The sequence below is a fragment of the Mytilus galloprovincialis genome, chromosome 3 (assembly GCF_965363235.1).
Source record: "Mytilus galloprovincialis chromosome 3, xbMytGall1.hap1.1, whole genome shotgun sequence".
Lineage (NCBI taxonomy): Eukaryota > Metazoa > Mollusca > Bivalvia > Mytilida > Mytilidae > Mytilus > Mytilus galloprovincialis.
This window is the reverse complement of record NC_134840.1, coordinates 69,966,991-69,992,973: the sequence shown is the minus strand read 5'-3', so window position 1 is coordinate 69,992,973 and position 25,983 is coordinate 69,966,991. Positions and strand designations below refer to the sequence as shown.

The 25,983-nt window shown below is 31.7% G+C and overlaps 2 protein-coding genes across 4 annotated transcripts in view; one reads left to right on the top strand and one right to left on the bottom strand.

The window, feature by feature from the left end:
* Positions 1-8,988: 8,988 nt before the first annotated feature.
* On the bottom strand, positions 8,989-21,259 carry LOC143068798 (uncharacterized). The gene is made up of 4 exons (XM_076243101.1): positions 21,116-21,259; positions 17,377-17,474; positions 11,906-12,033; positions 8,989-9,521 (listed from the first exon to the last, which is right to left on the bottom strand). Exons 1-4 carry the CDS (start codon positions 21,138-21,140, stop codon positions 9,374-9,376), a joined length of 399 nt encoding a protein of 132 aa, XP_076099216.1. The 5' UTR covers positions 21,141-21,259; the 3' UTR covers positions 8,989-9,373.
* LOC143068796 (zinc finger CCCH domain-containing protein 14-like) overlaps positions 21,206-25,983 on the top strand; it is a 57,080-nt gene continuing 52,302 nt past the window's right edge. For 2 of the 3 annotated variants that reach the window (XM_076243097.1, XM_076243096.1), the window contains exon 1: positions 21,206-21,363. In XM_076243097.1, the coding sequence (XP_076099212.1) occupies positions 21,328-21,363 (36 nt within the window). In that variant the 5' untranslated portion in view covers positions 21,206-21,327. The remainder of the gene's footprint in view (positions 21,364-25,983) is intronic. The other variant, XM_076243099.1, reaches the window with a different exon arrangement.

Here is a 25,983-nt window from a genome sequence, read left to right as displayed (position 1 = left end):
TGTTTTCTTTATTCACTTGGCCGAGATATGATATGCAAGCATTTCCTGATAAGTCTTTTATTGAAGACAGGAACTCATTGCTAAATCTAAAAAAGAATAACAAATCAAGGATTTGTACTGTAAGTACACGACTCTCCATTGATGACCAAGGCAAACATATATAAAATGAAATGCCTAATACAAATGTTAAAGAGCTCATTAACAAAACAAGGGTTACGGCATAAGGGGGATACATTCCTAGATTTAAAATGATTATTTAACTCTTATGAAATTAAATGTGAATAAAACGATATCTGTCAGCTGTATTTTTATGATGATACCATTAGGACTAACAGTACATATAATGACACAGTGATAGCTGTATTATTAACGGTACCAATTTTACTGCACAAGATGCGCATTTTCAATTAATGTCAGTTTCTTGAATTATCGATGCACAATCGTTGTAAGCCTTTTGAAAGGAATTCCAAAATCAATGACATGTCCAGACTGGGTCAGTCAGAAAAAGAAAAAAATGTATGGACCGAGTCCATGCCGAGTACACATTTCGCTAAAGAAATTCTTTCGTGTCAACCGACCGTGCGAGGTCTGTATAGCCATTCAAGGTCGTTAAAAACTTCCATCATCAATTCGTGCCAGCAGAGATACATAATACTATGTCTCTGATGTTGGATAAATATTTCTAGCTTATTTTTAACGTACGAAATGTATATTCCTTTTTATACGACCGCAAAATTTGAAAAATTTTTCGTCGTATATTGCTATCACGTTGGTGTCGTCGTCGTCGTCCGAATACTTTTAGTTTTCGCACTCTAACTTTAGTAAAAGTGAATGGAAATCTATGAAATTTTAACACAAGGTTTATGACCACAAAAGGAAGGTTGGTATTGATTTTGGGAGTTTTGGTCCCAACATTTTAGGAATTAGGGGCCAAAAAGGGCCCAAATAAGCATTTTCTTGGTTTTGGCACTATAACTTTAGTTTAAGTTAATAGAAATCTATGAAATTTTGACACAAGGTTTATGACCACAAAAGAACGGTTGGGATTGATTTTGGGAGTTTTGGTTTCAACAGTTTAGGAATTAGGGGCCAAAAAAGGGCCCAAATAAGCATTATTCTTGGTTTTCGCACAATAACTTTAGTTTAAGTAAATAGAAATCAATGAAATTTAAACACAATGTTAATGACTACAAAAGGAAGGTTGGTATTGATTTTGGGAGTTTAGGTCCCAACAGTTTAGGAATTAGGGGCCAAAAAGGGACCCAAATAAGCATTTTTCTTGGTTTTCGCACCATAACGTTAGTATAAGTAAATAGAAATCTATGAAATTTAAACACAAGGTTTATGACCATAAAAGGAAGGTTGGTATTGATTTTGGGAGTTTTGGTCCCAACAGAATAAGGGGCCCAAAGGGTCCAAAATTAAACTTTGTTTGATTTCATCAAAATTAAATAATTGGGGTTCTTTGATATGCCGAATCTAACTGTCATGACTGTGTATGTAGATTCTTAACTTTTGGTCCCGTTTTCAAATTGGTCTACATTAAGGTCCAAAGGGTCCAAAATTAAACTTAGTTTGATTTTGACAAAAAATGAATCAGTTAGGTTCTTTGATATGCTGAATCTAAAAATGTACTTAGATTCTTGATTATTGGCCCAGTTTTCAAGTTAGTCCAAATCGGGGTCCAAAATTAAACTTTGTTTGATTTCATCAAAAATTGAATAAATGGGGTTCTTTGATATACCAAATCTAACTGTGTATGTAGATTCTTCATTTTTGGTCCTGTTTTCAAATTGGTCAACACTAAAATCCAAAGGGTCCAAAATTAAACTTAGTCTGATTTTAACAAAAATTGAAATCTTGGGGTTCTTTGATATGCTGAATCCAAAAATGTACTTAGATTTTTTATTATGGGCCCAGTTTTCAAGTTGGTCCAAATCAGGATCTAAAATTATTATATTAAGTATTGTGCAATAGCAAGTCTTTTCAATTGCACAGTATTGCGCAATGGCAAGAAATATCTAATTGCACAATATTGTGAAATAGCAAATTTTTTTTTAATTAGAGTTATCTTTCTTTGTCCAGAATAGTAAGCAAGAAATATCTAATTGCAAAATATTGTGCAATAGCAAGATTTTTTTTTAATTGGAGTTATCTTTCTTTGTCCAGAATCAACTTAAATCTTTGTTATATACAATATACAATGTATATTCACTTTTTACTACCAACTGATAAATTAAAATAATCTTTACCATTCAGTGATAACAAGCAGTTTTTTTACATCTTAATATTTTATGATGTATTTAAATGAGTAGTTATTGTTGCAAACTCCATTAGAAATTTTAATTGAGATTAGTTTTGGAATAAGGGAAAGGGGGATGTGATTAAAAAAATTGGGTTCAATTTTTCTCATTTGAAATTTCATAAATAAAAAAGAAAATTTCTTCAAACATTTTTTTGAGAGGATTAATATTCAACAGCATAGTGAATTGCTCTAAGAGAAAACAAAAATTTTAAGTTCATTAGAACACATTCATTCTGTGTCAGAAACCTATGCTGTGTCAACTATTTAATCACAATCCAAATTTAGAGCTGAATCCAGCTTGAATGTTGTGTCCATACTTGCCCCAACCGTTCAGGGTTCAACCTCTGCGGTCGTATAAAGCTACGCCCTGCGGAGCATCTGGTTTATATTTAATGCAAATATTGATGAAGTCTGATGTAGATTTAACAAAGGAGAAAAGTTTTTTGCTTTTTGTCGATATAATGAGTGTATTAGGTTTTGGACTGCAAATTTTGACCTCGAGTATCACTTGAGGATGTACTTAGGTGAGGTTAGGTGAAAATTAATAAATCAAGAAATTAAAAGTGATGCTATAACCTTGTAGAGAATTCTTTAAGGATAAAAATAAGCTAAAAATTTTGATAGGTCATGGAACTCCTTTTCGAGATATTTGAGATTTAAAATATGGCGAATGTACAATTTTTATGAATATAAACAAATGTATATGTACTTTATTTTATACATCACAAATCTCTGTAGTACACAGTTACATGCAACTCATATTTTTATGACTTATATTTACTGGTTTTAGTGTATGCTTATTTTATTGATCATTGTAAGCACACATGATTTATACAAAAAAAAACTTGAAAATTTCAACATGGAATATCAATGGTTATATTAGTAAGGGATTTAACAAATTTGAAGATGATATTTTTGTTGACAATCTTTTACAGCAAGACATTTTTTGCTTGCAAGAAACCCACTGTGATCTGGATAATTGTTTAGAACTTCCAAATTTTCAAAGACCGGTTCATCTTATAAGTTATAAGACCTAGAACCAAACCTAGTGGGAAAAGACATGGTGGCTTGTCAGTATATATACTTAATACAATAAGACCGGGTGTTAAATTTTTAGAACATGCCACAAATGATTTTATATGGTTAAAGTTAGACAGAACATTCTTCGGGTTTCAGGAAGATTTATACATTTGTTTTGTATACAATCCACCTGAAAATTCTTCCTACTATAGAAAATTGAATTATAATATTCTTGAAATGATTGAAAATGATATAGTAAAATATTCCCAATCAGGAAAAATCATGATAGCAGGAGATTTAAATGCAAGAACTGCTTGTGAAATTGATCATATCCAAATGGATTCAGACAAACATATTCCATTATTTGACAATTACAAATGTGATTCTAGTCTAATTCAAAGAAAAAGTAAAGATAGTTCTATTAACACTAGGGGCAGACAACTCCTATCTCTATGTATATCTTCATCATTGCGTATCCTTAATGGCAGAACAATGGGTGATTTAATGGGTGCACACACTTGCTTCCAACCTTTAGGAAGTAGTGTTGTCGATTATTTTTTAGCATCTGAGGAACTCTTACCAAATTTCACATATTTTCACACTCATAATTTTTTACCTGATTTCTCAGATCATTGTCAGATCTCATGCATGTTAAAATGCAACACAAAAATTTATGAAAGAAACTTAAATCTAGCTTTAATGCCAGATAAATATATATGGGATGATAACTCAGTCTCAGCATTTCAAGATGCCATAAATTCAAATGAAATCAAAAATTTTATTAGACAGTATAAAGATAAAATTTATGACCAAGATTCAATTAATAATGCCGCAGAAGATTTAAATAAGATTTTTCTAAAAGCCGCAGATTTATCACTAAAGAAAATTATTAGAAAACCAAAAAAAAGCAAGAAGAAGAAAATTAAAAAGAATAGAGAATGGCAAGATCAAGATATAATAAATTTAAAACAAAACTTATATCGAAAATACAAATTAATGCAAAATCACAACACAGATCCTTATGTACGAGGGTCCTTTTTTAAATGCCTGAAATCATATCGAAAACAAAGAAGAGCAAAAATAAGAAAATTCAAACAAGACATCATGAATAAACTCGATAATTTATATGATCAAAATCCCAAAGCCTATTGGCAACTACTAGATAAAATTAAAAATATCTCAAATAATAGTCAAAACAAATCTGAGAATACTATCGACCCATCTGAATGGCAAGAATACTTTCAAAAATTAAATAAGAATGAACAATATAGTGATGATTTGATTAAGAAGAAACTTGAATCATTCCATAATGAAAATGTTTTTAATGAACTTGACTACTTAATAACACCTGAGGAAATAGAAAAAGCAATAAAAAGTCTTAAGAATTCTAAATCGAGTGGATTCAGCATGATCTCGAATGAAATGATAAAATATAGCCACACCGTTTGTATCCCTCTAATACAAAAACTCTTTAACTTAGTATTTTCAAGTAGTATTTACCCAAAATTATGGGGCCAAGGCTTTATCACCCCCCTTCACAAGTCTGGATCTAATCATGATCCATCAAACTACAGGGGTATTACTATTGCAGATAACATAGGCAAGTTATTTAATTCAATTCTAAATAACAGGTTGACAAAATTTTTAAAAACTAGAAATATAATTAGAAGTGAGCAAATTGGTTTTACTAAAGGATGTCGCACAACAGACCATATGTATGTGTTAAATACCATCATTCAAAAATTTGTGAAAAATAATTCGAAGCCTCTGTATGCATGCTTTGTAGATTTTAAGCGTGCATTTGATTCAGTTTCACATCTCCACCTTTTTTATAAACTTAAATGTATAGGTGTTGGAACAAAATTTTATGACATTATAAAATGTATGTATGAAAACACAGAAACTTGTGTAAAAATAGACCAACACAGGACAAACCTTTTTAAATCAAATATAGGAGTAAGACAAGGGGATAATCTCAGTCCCTGTCTCTTTAATATATATTTAAATGATTTGCCAACCTATTTTGACCAAACATGTGACCCAATCCCATTAAATACACATCCCTTAAATATTTTAATGTATGCTGATGATGTAGTTCTTTTATCATCATCAGAGCAAGGACTTCAAAATTGTGTTAACAAATTAAATAAATTTACAGTTGATTATAAAATGACTGTTAACACAAAAAAGACCAAGGTTCTTGTATTTAACAAATCAGGAAGACTTAAAAATATTAAAATATCATTAGGAAACCAGACTTTAGAATGTGTACAGAACTACACATACTTAGGTATAAATTTTTCATCGTCTGGGAGTTTCCAAATAGCAAAGAAAGAACTTTATAACAAAGGAATGAAAGCATATTTCAAATTAAGGAAGACCTTTTCAGTGGAAAGCCCAAAACCTAGTACTTTATTACACATCTATAACCATACAATCCGACCAATCTTGTTGTATGGATCTGAAATTTGGGGTTATATACCACATAAGAAACAAATACATTTGGATAACTTTATATCAAAAGAAACTGATTATCTTGTACTAGAGAAAATTCATACTAAGCTTTGTAAATTTTCACTTGGAGTTAATATAAAAACATCAAATATGGCATGTAGAGGAGAATTAGGTTCACTCCCTACACTGTATTATGTAATAATGAATATGGTAAAATATTGGATCCATCTTATGAAAGATATTGAACCTTCAAATATTATTCTAAGGGAAGCCATAAATCTATCTCATTCTATGGACAAACATAACCAGGAATCTTGGATAGGAAGCATTAAACATATATTTAAATTTCTAGACTTAGAATATCTATTTGTTAACCAGTCAAACTTTAAACAAAACCATATTCTAAAAAAAGTAAAAACATCTTTAACTATTAAATTTAAAGAAAGCTGGTTAGCTAGTTTAGTAAGCAATTCTGGGAAGTGTACTCATTTACAGTCTGGTAATAAATTAAGAACTTACAGAAAATTTAAAAATATTTTTATGTTTGAACCATATTTAAAAATGAATTCAAAAAAAGACAGGCAAATAATCACAAGATTTAGAACTAGCTGTCATGATCTTGAAATCGAAAGAGGGAGGTATATTGGAATTAAAGCTGAAGACAGAAAGTGTAAGCTATGTAAGAACGCAGTTGAAGACGAACTACATTTTCTTTTAAAATGTCCTGTTCTAAAAGATACTCGATCTCAACATCTATCTAATTTAAATTCAAAATTCAAAAATTTTTCAAGATTATCTGATGAAATGAAATTTGTTTGGATTCTTTCATCTGAAGATTTGTTTGTTACTTCAAACTTATCTAATTTATTACACTCCCTTTTTGAAGAATGAAAGAAAATTATAGAAAATATTGTTGTTTGAAAAAGAAAAAAAAAAAAAAAATAGAAGAAAAAATATTTATAGATATATATATATATAGGAAATAAAATTGATCAGGAGTTGTCTCCCATAGACCTAGAACTATCAAGATTTATGTAATTTCTCCAGGTCACAGTGGCACCCATAACTATGTTTTGTCAATAACTTGATTTATATCAGGTTAATTAGTGTAAATGTGTATTCATGTGGTTTTTTGTTTAAATGTACTTTAATCATTCTAATCATTTTCTGTGCTTTATTTTGTAATTCATTTGATTGTATAGCTCAAATTTTGGGCACCATGATTGGTTAATAAAATTATCTTATCTTATGGCGGGAAAAGGCTGACTCAGACTTTTACCTTATGTTTGTATTGGTATCATTTGGGTCCCAAACAAAAGAAAGAAAATTAAGAATCTTTTAAAATTTTGGTAAATGACCTTTCATGAGGTATTTAGTCTTATATGAAAAAATGAATGGGTGTTATGGAGCAAAATATTTTACCTTGTTTTGTATAGGAAAACACCAAGGAGTCCGAAAATTTGACACAAATTCCAAAACCTCACCTATTAGTACATCCTTAAGATATTTTATTTGTCGAAATGTACATCTGATACTTATGGTACTATTAATGTTATCAATGACTTTCACATTTTGTTCTAATGTTGCGCTGGTTACTTAACTGTCGTATGTTTGAGGGAAGGTTTAACGCTCATTTGTTGAATTCATATTAAATTTGTTTGTTTGATTTTTGTTTGTTTATTTTTTTTTTTTTACATTAAACAGGCCTCTGACTTTCTCGTTTAGATTGATTTACATTCTGTCATTTCGGGGCTTACATAGCTTACTTTACGGTAGGAGTTGTGCTTATTTTTGAAAACAGTAGTAACGAGATGCAACATTGCAAATCAAATAAGATTTTTTTTCATATTCTTTTATAATTTTGACATTTGTTTGTTGGATACAAAAAGTAACGATACCATATCTCGTATTCTTTAGACATAAGTAGTATATGTTAATTTGATTTGTAAAGTGTTTGTTTATTAGTGATCTTAATTCTGAAATAAATGCATTTCTAAATTATAATGTTTCCATATAGCTTCCATGGTATTTCTAATTTCTAAAATGATCATTTTTTTTGAGAAAGCAGAGAAAGAAAGAAGTAGACAGCAAAAAATCATAGACATTTGGACTTTTGACAACAGCAAAAATATGTTTTGTTCTTGTCAAGAGCATGAATAAGTTTTTGAGGAGCATTCCACTTTTGTCGAAAAAACCAGCCATATCAAACCTACATTCCGTAGGCGGCGGCGGCGTTCACAAAGATTCACTCTGTTTTTGAAAATATGTAGTTTTTCGCAAAATTCAAAGTTTTGTCAACAGGAAATTTATAAAAATGACCAAATAATTGATATTCATGTCAAGAGCAAAGTGCTGACTACTAAGCTGGTGATACCCTAGGGGACGAAATGTCCACCAGCAGTGGCAGCGATCCAGTGGTGTAAATAGCTATCAAAGGCACAAGGATTATAATTTTATACTCCAAAAGCGTGTTTTGTCTAAATAACACTCACCAGTGACGCTCAGATCAACATAGTTATCAAGCCAAACAAGTACAAAGCTGAAGAGCATTCAGGACCCAAAATTCCAAAAAGTTGTGCTAAATACGGCTAAAGTAGTTTAATCCTGGGATTAGAAAATCCTTTGTTTTTTGCGAAAAATTCAAAGTTTTGTCAACAGGAAATATATAAAAATTACCATATAATTGATATTCATGTCAACACTGAAGTGCTGACAATTGAGCTGGGATACCCTCTGGAACGAAACATACACCAGCAGTGGCATCGACCAAGTGGTGTAAATAGTTATCAATGGTACCAGGATTATAATTTAATACGCCAGATGCGCGTTTCGTTTATATAAGACTCATCAGTGACGCTCAGATCAAAATAGTTATCAAGACAAACAAGTACAAAGTTGAAGGGCATTGAGGACCACAAATTCCAAATACGTTGTGCAAAATATGTATTACAACAATACTGTACTGCAAAGAAAGATCTAAAAATAAGTCAACATGACCAAAATGATCAGTTGTCCCCACAAGCATTTATTGTCCTTTATAGTCAATTATTAAAAAATTGGTTAATTTTTGTTGTCTTTTACATAACATTTAAACTTCTGAGGCAAATTCAACTAAAATTGGCCACACTCATCATTAGGGTTTTTAGTTTGTAACTTTTATTCCTTTTTTATTTCTAAATCTCCTGACCTATGAAATGTTAAAATCCATGTTATGAAATAGATTTCATTTAATATTTTCAAATCTTTTTCACCACATTAATATTGACTGAATACAAAATATACAAAGTGACACATCTAATTCAACATATATATAAAGTAACACTTGTCTTGCAACATTTGATGTACAGCAAGCTAATAAATATTTCCAAGAATGATTTAGTACACAATCCTCTTCAACTACACCATAATGTTTTAAAGTTCCCTTTCAAAAGCACAGGAATTTAGTTTATTGAAAAGGTCATTCTCAATCAAATCTGAGATCACAATTGAATGCTGTCCTTCATCAGTTACTTTTTTAACTAATTTTATCAGGAATGAATTTAATTCAAGCTGTTTCCATAACACAGTATACCCTTGAAACTCATTTTAACTTGTTCATGTTCTGAGAAGATCACAGAATTTTTCAATGCATTGTACAGCTTTACAACATTGTACTGGCTGATGAAATGTACATATCATTATACCATAGGGAAGATTACAAACTGCCAGACCATCTCTGTCACTTTCTGATGTTGCATAAATACTGTAAAAAATATACAACTAGATCAAATATTAAAGTATTGAGGACAGCTAGGCTGGTTTTTGGCCTTAGACAATTATCTTTTTTTTTAAACTACTCATTATGAGTGCAAAATGTAGGTCTTATAAGGCCTACATTTGGCACCTTATTCTAGCTAAAAATTTAAATACTGCGGATTCATTATTATCCTTATTCTAGCTAAAAATTTAAATACTGCGGATTCATTATTATTAGTTGCACACCAATTTTTTTGGGTACAAGTGAATCACATATTCAAAATTTTCAAGGAATCACAAATATTACATAGGGTTTGTATGCAGAGATTGGTAAAACTACGAAATCAAATATCCACGAAAAATGGAAAAATGCAAGTTTTTATCAATCCACGAAAATTGATACCCACGAAAATAAAAGAATCCACAATAGGTATTAGCTAAAATTTTCAAATAGATATTTCATGTCCTATTAATATATCAGAAAATTGAATTGAAGGTTACTGAGTAAGGCCTTTGAATATAAAACTGATAATATACCATCTATAAAGATAAAAAGTGTTCATATTACCAAGCCATAATTTGCCTGTACCAAGTCAGGAATATGATAGTTCTTATACATTCATTTGATTCGTTTGAACTTTTTATTTTGCCATTTGACTGGGAACTTTCCGTTTTAAATATTCCTCAGAGTTCTTATTTTTTGTGATTTTACTTTTTGCAACACAGTACTGACTCCATTTATGTATAATTGTTGTTCTTATTTCTGTGATGTCTCACAAGTTTCTCATTTCTCACAAATGCAGATCTTCAACTGACAATCATGGTTTGTATCAATTAATTATTAATTTTTAAGGTTTCTTTTCATTTGCCCTACCATTGTATGCTTTATATATAGAAAGGCCTCTTCTTCAGATTTTTTTCTGTTTTGCTTATTTCAATGCCATATAAAGAATTTTATTGGTTTCGATAAATGGTATAGTTTCTTTGTACATGAACCTGGCTTTTAATTTTTTGTCAGGGGGGCTTTAATTTTTTGTCAGGGGGGGGGGAGGTGTGGCATTCCCTCTATAATTCAGAAAAAACAAGAATGTGTCCACAGTACACGGATGCCCCACTCACACTATCATTTTCTATGTTTAAAGGACTGTGAAATTGGAATAATTCTCTAATTTGGCATTAAAATTAGAATGATCTTATCAAAGGGAACATGTATACTAAGTTTCAAGTTGATTGGACTTCTACTTTATCAAAAACTACCTTGACCAAAAACTTTAACCTGAAATTTGCACTATCATTTTCTATGTTCAGTGAACCGTAAAATTGGGGTCAAAACTCTAATTTGGCATTTAAATTAGAAAGATCATATCATAGGGCACATGTATACTAAGTTTCAAGTTGATTGGACTTCAACTTCATCAAAAACTACCTTGACCAAAAACTTTAACCTGAAGCCAAAAACTTTAACCTGAAATTTGCACTATCATTTTCTATCAGTGAACCGTAAAATTGGGGTAAAAATTCTAATTTGGCATTTAAATTAGAAAGATCATATCATAAGGAACATGTGTACTAAGTTTCAAGTTGATTGGACTTCAACTTCATCAAAAACTACCTTGACCAAAAACTTTAACCTGAAGCGGGACAGACGGACGAACGAACAGACGAACGAACGAACGAACGAACGAACGAACAGACGGACGGACGAACGAACGAACGGACGCACAGACCAGCAAACATAATGCCCCTCTACTATCGTAGGTGGGGCATAAAAACACTTGGAAAGGATCAAAGTATACGTATGAGACATTTACTTTATACTATGGATCTTAGTTTTCTCGTTTGAATTGTTTTACATTGTCATTTAGGGGCCTTTTTATAGCTGACTATGCAGTACAGGTTTTGCACATTGTTGAAGGAAGTGTCATTTTGGTCTCTTGTGGAGAGTTGTCTCATTGGCAATCATACCACATCTTATTTTTTTATATTTGGCAAAACCACAAAATCAAACATCCACAAAAAAGCAAGTTTTCCTCTATCCTTGAAAATTGGTATTCACAAAAAATAAATGAATTCACAATAACTTTGCTAATAGAAAAATGTATAAGAGATTCATATGTCACTTGCAACCATAAAAGCCTCTAAAATGTTTGGACATAAATCAAAAGTGTCAAAAGGTCAATAAGATAAAAAAAAAAAAAAAAAAAAAAAACATGATTTGTAACACTGGAGTTCTTATTTAAGAACTGCATGGTCCACCAAACACTTTTTTTTATAATTTTTATAAAGTGCTTATTTTAAAACTAAATTTTCTGATATGATATGAATCATATGTATTACCAAATACTTAATAATAAGTGTGTGTGCATTCTAAATATTGTGTGATTACCATACCTGCAATATGATTGTTTGTATATCTTATACTGCACTGTTGGTCTCTTTCCAACTGTCAACAGAAATGTATTGTAATTTGAAGCTGGATTCAATCCTCTAAAAGAGTCTATAAACTGCTGTTTTTCATCCTAAAACAATGTGCACATGACATTCATTAACAACAATATTAACAAAAGAAATATTCATGTGAACAAACAGGTCAAATAATCGAAATTTTCCATCTAGGTAGAACATTTGACCGATGCAGACGACTCAAATTTTTCCATTGCAGTTACCACGCCTCTAATTTAAGAATAGACTAAGCTCAATGGAGTTTTTATACTTAATCATTAAATCTCCATCAGGAAATGTATATTAAAAAACATGCTTTTAAAAAATAAGGTTTCCTTCCACTTCTGTATCATGTATTCTGGCCGATTGGAAGTGTTAGAGGTCACTCTGTGTAAAGCAATATGAAATGCATGTGCCAATGGAAAGGGTAATTGTTGAATAAATGAATAAGGTGTGTTTACATAATATTTATTCCGGTTTTTCTTCATTTATGTTCAATAGCTACTTAGACCACTCGGCCAAAGAGGCCCCTCACTATAGTTAGAGAATAGAAATGAAAAATGCAAAAGTTTAATTTTGGACCCTGATTCGGACCAACTTGAAAGCTGTACCAAAAGATCTCATATCTATATACAGGTTTTGATTCAGCATTTGAAAGAGCCCTATATATTTTTAATTCATGTCGAAATGAAATACAGTTTTATTTTATCCATATCATTTTTTGTTAAAAGGGAAATAACTCAAACTGAATGAATTACAAACAAGAATGTGTCAAAAGTACATTGATGCCCCACTCACACTATCCTTTTCCATGTTCCATGGACCGTGAAATTGGGTAATAATCTAATTAGGCATTATAATTAGAAAGATTATACTATAGAGAACATATGTACTAAGTTTCAAGTTGATTGGACTTCAATTTCATCAAAAACTACCTTGACAAAAACTTTAACCTGAAACTCCCACTTTCATTTTCTATGTTCAGTGGACCGTGAAATTGGGGTCAAAAGTCTAATTTGGCTTTAAAATTAGAAAGATCATATCATAAGCAACAAGTGTACTAAGTTTCAAGTTGATTGGACTTCAGCTTCATCAAAAACTACCTTGACCAAAAACTTTAACCTGAAACTCCCACTTTCATTTTCTATGTTCAGTGGACCGTGAAATTGGGGTCAAAAGACTAATTTGGCTTTAAAAATAGAAAGATCATATCATAAGCAACAAGTGTACTAAGTTTCAAGTTGATTGGACTTCAGCTTCTTCAAAAACTACCTTGACCAAAAACTTTAACCTGATCGGACGCACAGACAAACGGACAAACTGATGGACGAACGAACGAAGCACAGACCTGAAAACATAATGCCCCTCTACTATCGTAGGTGGGGCATAAAAAATAGTTTTTTAAAATTAGATTTGATGTAACATATATATCTCATTAAATTAATAATAAAATAGGATATGATTCAACTACTTAGTAATAAACATTGTTACATGTGTAGAATCAGCATATCAAAGAACCTAAAGAATTAAATTTATTTGAAATTAAATCCAAAATCTGAATATATATATATATATATCCTAAAGAATTAAATTTATTTGAAATTAAATCCAAAATCTGAATATATATATATATATATATATATATTCAGATTTTGGACCTAAAGAATTAAATTTATTTGAAATTAAATCCAAAATCTGAATATATATATATTCAGATTTTGGATTTAATTTCTAAAGAATTAAATTTATTTGAAATTAAATCCAAAATCTGAATATATATATATTCAGATTTTGGATTTAATTTCAAATAAATTTAATTCTTTAGGTTCTTTGATATGCTGATTCTACACATGTAACAATGTTTATTACTAAGTAGTTGAATCATATCCTATTTTATTATTAATTTAATGAGATATATATACCTTGACCATATATATATATATATATATATATATATATATATATATATATATATATATATATATATATATATATATATATATATATATATATATATATATATATATATATATATATATATATATATATATATATATATATATATATATATATATATGTTTTTATGCCCCACCTACGATAGTAGAGGGGCATTATGTTTTCTGGTCTGTGCGTCCGTTCGTTCGTCCGTCCGTCCGTCCGTCCGTCTGTCCCGCTTCAGGTTAAAGTTTTTGGTCAAGGTAGTTTTTGATGAAGTTGAAGTCCAATCAACTTGAAACTTAGTATACATGTGCCCTATGATATGATCTTTCTAATTTAAATGCCAAATTAGAGTTTTGACCCCAATTTTACGGTTCACTGAACATAGAAAATGATAGTGCAAATTTCAGGTTAAAGTTTTTGGCTTCAGGTTAAAGTTTTTGGTCAAGGTAGTTTTTGATGAAGTTGAAGTCCAATCAACTTGAAACTTAGTATACATGTGCCCTATGATATGATCTTTCTAATTTAAATGCCAAATTAGAGTTTTGACCCCAATTTTACGGTTCACTGAACATAGAAAATGATAGTGCAAATTTCAGGTTAAAGTTTTTGGCTTCAGGTTAAAGTTTTTGGTCAAGGTAGTTTTTGATGAAGTTGAAGTCCAATCAACTTGAAACTTAGTATACATGTGCCCTATGATATGATCTTTCTAATTTAAATGCCAAATTAGAGTTTTGACCCCAATTTTACGGTTCACTGAACATAGAAAATGATAGTGCAAATTTCAGGTTAAAGTTTTTGGTCAAGGTAGTTTTTGATAAAGTAGAAGTCCAATCAACTTGAAACTTAGTATACATGTTCCCTTTGATAAGATCATTCTAATTTTAATGCCAAATTAGAGAATTTATTCCAATTTCACAGTCCTTTAAACATAGAAAATGATAGTGCGAGTGGGGCATCCGTGTACTGTGGACACATTCTTGTTTTATAAATAATATAAGCTTGGTTTTTTAAAGGAGTTCACTTCATCAAACTAGAGGCTCTCAAGAGCCTGTGTCGCTCACCTTGGTCTATGTGCATATTAAACAATGGACACAGATAAATTCATGACATAATTGTGTTTTGGTGATGGTGATGTGTTTGTAGATCTTACTTTACTGAACATTCTTGTTGCTACAATTATCTCAATCTATAATGAACTTGGCCCAGTAATTACAGTGGAAAATATTTTCTAAAAATTTACAAAAATTTATGAAAAATGCTAAAAATTAACTATAAAGGGCAATTACTCCTTAAAGGGTCAATTGACTATTTTGGTCATGAAAACTTATTTGTAGATCTTGTTTTGCTGAACATTGTTGCTGTTTACAGTTTATCTCTGTCTATAATAATATTCAAGATAATAACAAAAAATGGCAAAATTTCCTTAAAATTACCAACTCAGGGCAGTAACCTAACAACAGGTTATCCGATCCATGTGAAAATATTAGGGCAAATAGATCTTGACCTGATAGACAATTTAACACATGTCAGATTTTCTCTAAATGCTTCGGCTTTTGAGTTATAAGCCAAAAAATGCATTTTACCCCTATGTTCTATTTTTAGCCGTTGCAGCCATTTTGGTTGGATGGCCGGGTCACCGGACACATTTTTTTCAATTAGATACCCCAAAGATGATTGTGGCCAAGTTTGGTTTAATTTGGCCCAGTAGTTTCAGAGGAGAAGATTTTTGTAAAAGATTTCTAAGATTTACGAAAAATGGTTAAAAATTGACTATAAAGGTCAATAACTCCTATAGGGGTCAACTGACCACTTTGGTCATGTTGACTTATTTGTAAATCTAACTTTGCTGAACATTATTGCTGTTCACAGTTTATCTCTATCTATAATAATATTCAAGATAATAACCAAAAACAGCAAAAATTCCCTAAAATTACCAATTCAGGGGCAGCAACCCAACAACGGGTTGTCGTTTTCATCTGAAAATTTGAGGGCAGAAAGATCTTAACCTGATAAACAATTTTACCCCCATGTCAGATTTGCTCTAAATGCTTTGGTTTTTGAGTTATAAGCCAAAAACTGCATTTTACCCCTATGTTCTATTTTTAGCCATGGCGGCCATCTTGGTTGGTTGAGCTGGTCACGCCACACATTTTTAAAACTAGATACCCCAATGATGATTGTGGCCAAGTTTGGTTTAATTTGGCCAAGTAGTTTCAGAGGAGAAGATTTTTGTAAAAGATTACTAAGATTTACGAAAAAATGGTTAAAATTTGATTATAAAGGGCAATAACTCCTAAAGGGGTCAACTGACCATTTTGTTCGTGTTGACATATTTGTAAATCTTACTTTGCTGAACATTATTGCTGACACAGTTTATCTCTATCTATAATAATATTCAAGATAATAACAAAAAACAGCAAAATTTCCTTAAAAATACCAATTCAGGGGCAGCAACCCAACAACAGGTTGTCTGATTCATCTGAAAATTTCAGGACAAATAGATCTTGACCTGATTAACACTTTTAACCCATGTCATATTTGCTCTAAATGCTTTGGGTTTTGAGTTATAAGCCAAAAACTGCATTTTACCCCTATGTTCTATTTTTAGCCATGGTAGCCATCTTGGTTGGTTGGCCGGGTCACGCCACACATTTTTTAAACTAGATACCCCAAAGATGGTTGTGGCCAAGCTTGGATTAATTTGGCCCAGTAGTTTCAGAGGAGAAGATTTTTGTAAAAGATTTCTAAGATTTACGAAAAACGCTTAAAAATTGACTATAAAGGTCAATAACTCCTAAAGGGGTCAACTGACCATTTTGGTCATGTTGACTTATTTGTAAATCTAACTTTGCTGAACATTATTGCTGTTTACAGTTTATCTCTATCTATAATAATATTCAAGATAATAACCAAAAACAGCAAAAAATCCCTAAAATTACCAATTCAGGGGCAGCAACCCAACAACGGGTTGTCGGATTCATCTCAAAATTTGAGGGCAGAAAGATCTTGACCTGATAAACAATTTTACCCCATGTCAGATTTGCTCTAAATGCTTTGGTTTTTGAGTTATAAGCCAAAAACTGCATTTTACCCCTATGTTCTATTTTTAGCCATGGCGGCCATCTTGGTTGGTTGGCCAGGTCACACCACACATTTTTTAAACTAGATACCCCAATGATGATTGTGGCCAAGTTTGGTTTAATTTGGCCCAGTAGTTTCAGAGGAGAAGATTTTTGTAAAAGTTAACGACGACGGACGACGACGACGACGACGACGGACGACGGACGACGGACGACGGACGCCAAGTGATGGGAAAAGCTCACTTGGCCCTTCGGGCCAGGTGAGCTAAAAAGGCTCACTGTGCCCTTTTTTTACTTAAAATTTCTGTCATATCTATTTTTTCAAATTTCATTCTAGCACTTATGGGAAAATATCAAATCATATCAAAATAAACAAAAGAAGATTTATATCATAAATACCTGAAGAAGATTTGAAAGCTCCCCATAAGTGAAGGCTTCTTGTCCATGCTTTGTCAATAGAAGTATCCCACTAACCACTTTGTGTTGCAGTAAGTGCTCTGTCAATGTATTATATAATCAATAAATTAAGGGATGACATCAAAAGATCGATGTAGGATAAAAAAACTTAAATCAAATAGTTTGGGGGGGGGGGGGGGGGGGGGAGGGTGTTATCATTGCTCATTGCTGCAAGTTTTGTTAATCTAAAATGGATTTTACATATATCTATATAGGTAAATCAATTTTTCCTAAATTAAGTTAAGAGGGGGGGGGGGGGGGGGTCAGTGAAAAAACTATGTGAATTAAGTTTTTTATCCTACATTGAACTTTTGATGTCGTCCCTAAGGTAATCATAAAAAAAGATGTAATCTCTTATCTCAAAATATGTACAATGCATATATGATCAGGCTTTTTGCTAAAAGTCAGCCTGTGATTGCCTTTCATCAGAAAATCCAGTTGTTATCTTCAATCAGTTGTCTTAAAAAGTTATATCCTGAATCAATACCATCACTTTACAGTATAACAATATATAAGGGTATTGAATCTCCCTTTTTTATATGATGAATGCATTTGAATGGGTGTATATGGTTGGAACCCTCCCCCACTTTTATCCTTGGTTGGGAACCTCACCCTTTTAAAATGCCAGGATCTGCCCCTGAATTGTAACAATATCCCATGACACAATTAAAGCAACTGAAAAACAAATTAATATCTTAATAATAATATTATTATAACTGAAAATGTGTATGAGGATACAAACGTGCCCTACTCAAGCTTTTACAATAGGCCAAGTTAATAAGGGGCATAACTCTAGAAGGGTAGATGACCAACTTTCAAAATTTTGCTCCGTCATTGTGTTTTGATTCTTAACACTGAGTCCTTTTAGTGACGTGTACGAATTTCATAAAAATCATGGATATGGACAATTAGTTATTAAGTGCAGAAACAAAAAATAGAAGACAGAAAGACATTCAGAAGGATGAACCCTCAGAAAGCTGCAATTGTTTAACAGCTCTTAAATAAAATCAAGGGAGAATGTGTCCCAATTTGGACACAGATGATGCCCCAGCTTGCATACAACATTATAAAGGAGAATAACTCAAGAACAATAAAAGTGATGCTACCAAAATTTGTACTTGATCTGAGTTTGTGATAATAAGTATTGTGTATAGGTAGGTCTCATTACATTTGGTTGGGACAAACTTAAGTTACAGAAAGGAAACTTAACATTTTGCAATTTTTATAAAGGGACATAACTAGATAATGATTAAAGTGACGCCACAGTAATTCAATTTGATCTGTATTTTTGTGGATAAAAGCATTGTGTATAAATTTCATAACATTTGGTTTAAGCAACTTTAGTGAGAAAACTGAAACTTAATATTTTGCAGTGTTTTCCATTTATAAAGAGGCATAACTCATGAATGGTTAAAGTAAACCACATAAATTCTAACATGATCTGTATTTTGTGGTAATAAGCATTATCAATGAGTTTCATAACATTTGGTTGAGGTAAACTTAAGTTTGAGAACAGAAACTAAACATTTTGCAATTTTTCCATTTATAAAGGGACATAACTCTAGGACGATAAAAGTGACAGCACCAAAATTCAAAAAACCATTTAGTTGAGGCAAATTAAAGTTAGAGAACGGAATGTTAAAATTTTGTAATTTTTCCATTCATAAAGAGACGTAACTCTAGAACAGTTTCAGTGACACTGCCAATTTAAATTTGATCTGTATTTAAAAAAATTTTGTGATAAAAGCATTGTGTATAAGATGTACAGATGGATGAGGGTAAAACTTGATGCCCCCTCCACTACAGCGGGGGCATCAAAAAAAATCCTTTATTTAAGTATAAAATATTTCATGTATTTGCATCAAACATTTTTATGAAATATACAGAGGAAGTATGTAAGGTGACCTGTGGATGTATATAGATACATTTGTTCTACATTGTAGGTACCAAAATTAGAAGTTTTTTCTCTAAACATCAGAATAGTACATCAAAGGGTAACAGAATTCTCCTAAAATACCACAAACATGTAGTTCAGTTGAAGAAATCAACCAACAACACCCAACTAGTCAGAAATAAAGAGACATACAACATGTACATTGAAATAACCAATACAAATAATAATAGACAACACATGATCCAGAAGGCCTTACTGTGGTGAGGTTAAACTAGTTTAATGCACCACAAACCTAGTACTATCATTGTGATGCATGCAAAGGAAATGTTTAATAGTGAAGTTAAAAAAAAAAGAGGATTTAGTATGATCATATGATTTAGCCAATGACACAACTCTCCACAAGAGAGCAAATGACACAGAAATTAACAACTATAGGTCACTGTACTGCCTTCAACAATGAGCAAAGCCCATACCTCATAGTCAGCTTTAAAAGTTAATTTACAGAAAAGGCACAGCAACAGTAGATCAGTTTTGTTTTTTCACTCAAATGCATAATATTTAATTAAATTGAAGGCAACAAGTAATGGTTACTATTTTTTTGTGGTTTAACTTAGCTTGTTAAAACCCAGTTGCAAAAATTAAGTACAGTACTACATTGTACTAGTCTGTTAGTTTCAGATTTCACCTGACCTGAAACTAAAAGTTTTCAGCCCAGACCATTTTCAGGTTTCATACATAATATAGTTTGGTCAGTTCCCTGTTTCTTGTTTCTGCGCATTTATTGTGAACAATTATTTTTTGGTATTTAGGTTCTGGTTTGTCATTGTTTGTTTGAAGTATTACTTTTTAGATTGATAAATGATATCTTACCTTGATTTCTAAATTACAGATTAGTATCATTGATAAGCTTTAAGTCTCCTGGTCAGCCCAAATTCTTAGTAATTTTAAATTTAAGACACAATATTCAAGCCAGATTCTGTCAGAATTTTGATTTTGATAAAATATTAGACATAATATAAGTTTTGACACAAAATAAATGTGGTCAAAAATCTAAAAAAAAATGAAATAGGACATTTGATTTACTTAGAATGGTTGGATATTCAAAATCTAACAACATGGTTAGATTCAGGATAAAAAAAACACCAATTCTTTTTTAGTGAAATCAAAGTTTTATTTGTGACCCTTCAAACTTAAACTGTTGGTACCATACTCCTTGTAACTAATCCCAACCTTCCTTTAGTGGTATTGAACCTTCTGCAGAAATTTCATGGAGATCCATATGCTTAATGTAAAATATTGCCTGGAAACCAAATATGTCTTCAGATGACAAAGCCAATGACTACATGATAGCTTTGTACGAAAGCAAATTATTTGCAGTTGTATAAAAATATCTACCTGGTGTGACAAGACTGGGAAAATGAGTAACTACAGTTTTTTGTAAAAGAGGAGAGAAATGTATCAAAGGGACCTCATAACCAGCGAACCACTTTAAAGACAAGTCATCATAGTAAAACACAGCTCTGAACTTTCATCCTGATATACTGTATAGGGAGACAATGGTTCAATTTTGGTACAAAAAATGGAAAGTTCACAATAGGAAAATTGAAATCATATTTATGGGTGGATTGTGGACATTTTTTTTCATCTTCTTTGCGGTCTTCGGATAAACAATGATAAACCAAACTAAAAAAACGCGAGTTAAAAATTCGTTTAAAAAAGACTTCCTACATCTTCTGTTTGTGAAAATGTTAAAAAGTTCTCAACAAATATTCTTTTAACTGTCTTAACCTTTAACTAAAGCTTCCCAAGACATATTTGCTAGAACGTTTCTACACCGTTGTCTCTGATTTTTTAGTCTGCATCATTTTGACGTTTGGATTGATAAGTAATTTCTGTTCTTCAAAGACTTTATTTGAAACAGACTGAATCTGTAAATGCCGCAAGAATCAGCATTGAGAATAATTCTTTTGAAGTTTATAGCAAAGTGATATGGTGTTGTCATGGACTCTGCAAAAGATATAAGCAAAAAGATACGCGTAAGTTTCTTGCAAATGTTTTACACATTGTTAATCAAAAGTTTTCGGACAAAAGCTACCATTATTTGTTAGTGGATGTTATTTTTTTCCATTCAGTTGCTTGTCTTGTGGTTCACAGGCACTTGTTTTCTATCCTTGACAAGATCTACTATCCCTATATATTTACAAGGTGTCAAAGGAAAATAATATAATAGCCATTAGAGACCTTATTTTTATTTGGACTACAGGGATAGTAGATCTTTTCGTGGATAGGAAACAAGTGCCTGTGAGTGTCAGTTTATTCTCGTCTTATTTCTGTCCTACATTGTACCTTGCGCTGTTCACTCAGGGACTGTCCCGGACCACCAATGTTGCAATTTGAGATTTTTTTAAGCAGTTAAGCTGCTTTATGCGAGCACCCTAGATTTATGTTCTATCCAATAAATGCTGAAATATGTGCCACTTTTATTATCTGGCTGGCTATCATGTTATTTATAACTAATTGGACACTTTTGTCATACTTTTTATTCTGGAATATAAAAAATATTATCATAAAAACGTTAAATGGTCGTCGATTTTCCCAAAAGTATTGAAGTTGCACATAGGAAGTAGTGCTCGATAGAAATCCTTCTATAGTTTATTATCCCCTGTGCTGTTGGCTAAGATGCCAAAGAACAATTGTATGAAATATTTGGTCGCCGAAAATCTATAAAGATGAGTCGTTTACATTTCCAAAATGGCAAAAGTCGTAGGAATATTGTTTGTCATCGATACGTATTACATACGTCAGTAGTCTATTAATAAGTTGGCGGCAATTTCAAATTACATAGAAGACGAAACTTACGTACCTTTTAAATTGAGAGGATTCTGATGATCAGGGCTTTCGGTGGCTTCAAGTGCCGGCTACTTCACTGACAAAAATATAAATTCAAAAAGATAAAAAATATCTTTTTCAAATGTTTACAGGCAGCCGAGAGACGTATTTTCGCAAAGTCGCGGTCACGATAAGCAAGGGTGAAAAGTCAGTGTTTACCGTGGGTTATAATATAGTTCACATGAATTCAGGTCACTGATTGGTTGTCTATTTAAAGTCAGAATGCATCGTTTTTTTTCAAAGATAACAAGAGAGACGTTCCGGTGGTCATTAAACGATAACAATAGAGACGTTCCGATGGGCATTAACTCGTTGGCTTTTTTTTTGGCTTTTAAAACGTGAAGACAATCAGATAGGATGACAATCTTATGTTATGGAATACTATCAGACAAATTAACGAAAGTGTAGTAGATCATATTGTTCAAAATCTGGAAAACAGTATCTTTTGAAGTTCATTTTTCAAAGCCCACGTGGTGTTCAGAGAATCAAGGTCAAAAACGAAAGTAGAATATTGTCGACTCGACCTCAAATAAATAACATTTCCAAATGATTTATGTATCAGACTTATTGAACAGTTTACAACAAAAAAAAAAAAAGAAAATCAGAGGATATATCAATTTTCTGTCAATGCTTGAGAAATAATTGTATGATTTAAATACGCGTAACAGTCTTTAGAGAGAAGAGGGGGGTCATTTGTTTACAAATGCACGTAGTTATGCAAAATAAATCGATCAAGATTTATAACAAACCGGATTATTATATAAATAAAACTCCTTTAAAAGTTAATGAATTTTAAGCATAAGGTAATAAAAATAAAAAACTATAACATAAAAAAAATGAAATTTCTTTGAGATTTTTATTTCTTTCTTAAATTTCATACATAAAAAATGGTCAGTTGAAAGATGAAATTAGGTGCCAGGAGATTGCGAGAATGCAGGATTTCATGCTCTATTTATGCCAGAGCTTCTGGGGGCCTTGAGGGGCCCCAGACCACCTGCCGTAAGGCACCAAGCTTACAGCTTGGTTGGCGTCTGGCTTCGCTGAATGCACGTTACAGCCGCCTATAATTTTAATTGAGCTTTCTACTTCAATTTCATGGGAAAGCCCTGCATTAGTGGGTCCTCACTATGGACAGGTGCATACAGAATGTGGCGGCTTAAACATCTTAACTGGCACAAAACTCTCCCCTAACATAGGACAGTGTATGTGTATAATCTCAAACATTGAATATTTATAAATATAAATTGGAAATAACTTGAAAGTGGTAGGATTGCATAACATAAACATTACTGTACAAGCAGTATTTGATACTTTAGAAATAGCATAAACATTACTGTACAAGCAGTATTTGATACTTTAGAAATAGCTGAGAACAATGCCTGAGATAAATAATTGACTAATTCTTTACACTATTCATCTGAACTTTGCCAAGTTTGCCTTTGGGTTTTTGATTAACTGCCTATAGCACCCTTTGGTGCTTTGATTATTTCATCTGGCAACGAAATACAGCTGCTTTGGATCTTTCTAGCGCGAACATTTTTCTATGTAAAAATCTTCTTTTTTTGGGAAACTTTGATCTTCATTTAAATTAGTAAAAATTATATAAAAAAAAAAATTGTACGAAATTTGACCTAGTGAAAAGTTTATGACCGATAGCTAATCACATACGTATGAACCTCCAGACAGGGGTACAATAATCCCGTTTTCAGGGATCTCCTCCCATCCTCCTGTTGAAGAGAAAAAATTCTGGTCTTCTTCTTCTTCCAGGTAAGGAACCGAATTCAAATTTAAATGTATGAGGTCCTGCGAAAACTAACGCAATGTCGGACAACACAGAAACGTTCTCTCTCTATATATATATACATGTATACAATTAGAACTATGTCAGTCAGGGGTACTACTTGTACAAGTGTATTTTATTTACTTAAAGAAGTAAAAAAAAATATACACATATAAGTAAATAAATAATGTTTGAATAATCTCCCCTTATGTTTCTAAAAAATTTACTTGTATAAGTAAATTTTTCTTACAATCCCACAAAAATCCTCAAGTTTTGCGATGTAAAATCATGCATTTAATGATTTTTCCCAGGTTTGCTCAAATTTTTTCATTAAAGTTCAATGTTTCATCTCTTTAATTCATCAAAGAAACTGATTGAGCAAAGATCTTGTATATTTGTGCAAGGCAATCAAAAACTGCTCCTTTGGGGCTTGTAAATGAGCAGTGTTATGAAGATAACAGACAAATGGGATTTTCATTGTCCATGAAATTACACTTAAATGATTAGAAAAGACATCTGTAAAGGGTACACAATTTAAAATTCTATTAGAGCAAAGAAATCTTAAGAATTCAAGAAAAGAAGAAAGGATGATTTTTTTACTTATACAAGTAAAAAATTCTGAATGCCCAAGGGACACAACTAAGCCAATTTTTTTTTACCTATACAAGTAAATAAAATTCACTTGTATAAGTATCCTAAAAATTTACTTATATGTGTATATTTTTTTTTACTTCTTCAAGTAAATAAAATACACTTGTACAAGTAGTACCCCTGACTGTATGTACAGGATGTTACTGTCTTAATTTTAGCAGAGCATGCCTTCAGGGCAGCTCTGAATCCATCAACTGTGTCAGCTGATGTTGCTTATGTTGGCTTGGTTCCATTCTCTAATGGTCCTTGGAAAAAATGATTGTATGAAGGCGTCTGTTGTGGCCCTTTCTTGGAAGAAGCAGTTTTTACCTCTGGTCCGGCTATCGTTTGGCGTCTGATATTGGTGCCTATCTATGTCTATTAGATCATGTTGGATTTTGAACATCATGCTGTTATGATATTGTAATTATTGTATTTATTTATGTTGGCCTAATTTGTGTTGTATGGCCTGATAGTTGTTTACCAAATAATCTTATAACTGTGCAGTTTAGGAATGATTGGAACTTTCTAGAATGATCCTTATAAAAGATGCGTAATTTAAACTTCTACGTTATTCCAGAAACTTCCGTTGTAACTTTCCAGGATTTTCCACAATGTTCCATTATAGAGTGTTCTAGAATTTTCCATGACAACACTATATATATATATACAGACACTAAAGTTAAACTCTTGGATTTGGACTTAGACATTGATAGACATTAATATTCATAGCCTTTGGATTGACACTTTTATTCTACAAACAACATCATACTGGATTGTGACCGTAATATTCAGATTGGATTCCGAAAGATATCCGGATACAGATAAAGATAAAAGATTGGACTCATATTTTGACAGTTAAGTTGACAGTAATATTTGTGTAATACTTCTTGTAAACTTTTGTATAATAAATATTGTTAAATTTTATTATTGATTTGTGTCTTTTGTTGGCTACAATTTAAAGGCGATTTCTGGCCGTAACAGAAATTGGGGGCTCGTCCGGGATTACGAAAATATCTTATTCAAAATTTATCCAGTATTTAATTATAACTAGCCAACAAAATTCTACAAAATGGCATTTGATGCCGGTAAATTTTTGAAAACGCCAGACCTGGAGGGGTTTGATAATTTAAAGAAAGAGGAATTAGTGTTGCTTGCTAAACATCTGAAATTAGATTTTAAAGTATCTATGAGAAAACAAATTATAAAAAATTTGGTTATATACAAATTAGTTGACGCAGAAATTTTAGGTGAAGAGGCTCTTGAACTTAAGGTCGAAAATATTGACGCCTTTAAATTAAAACAGCTGGAATTAGAACATGAACTCAAATTAAAAGAACTGGAGATAAGAAAAGAA

What these genes read in the sequence shown, in the direction of transcription:
- LOC143068798 (XM_076243101.1), bottom strand. Translation starts at nt 21,140, where the DNA reads ATGTCTTGGGAAGCTTTAGTTAAAG. An exon ending in TTGGGAAGCTTTAGTTAAAG is followed by an intron (nt 17,475 to 21,115) that starts GTTAAGACAGTT and finishes ATACATTGACAG; the next exon opens with AGCACTTACTGCAACACAAA. An exon ending in TACAAACAATCATATTGCAG is followed by an intron (nt 9,522 to 11,905) that starts GTATGGTAATCA and finishes TATTTTTTACAG; the next exon opens with TATTTATGCAACATCAGAAA.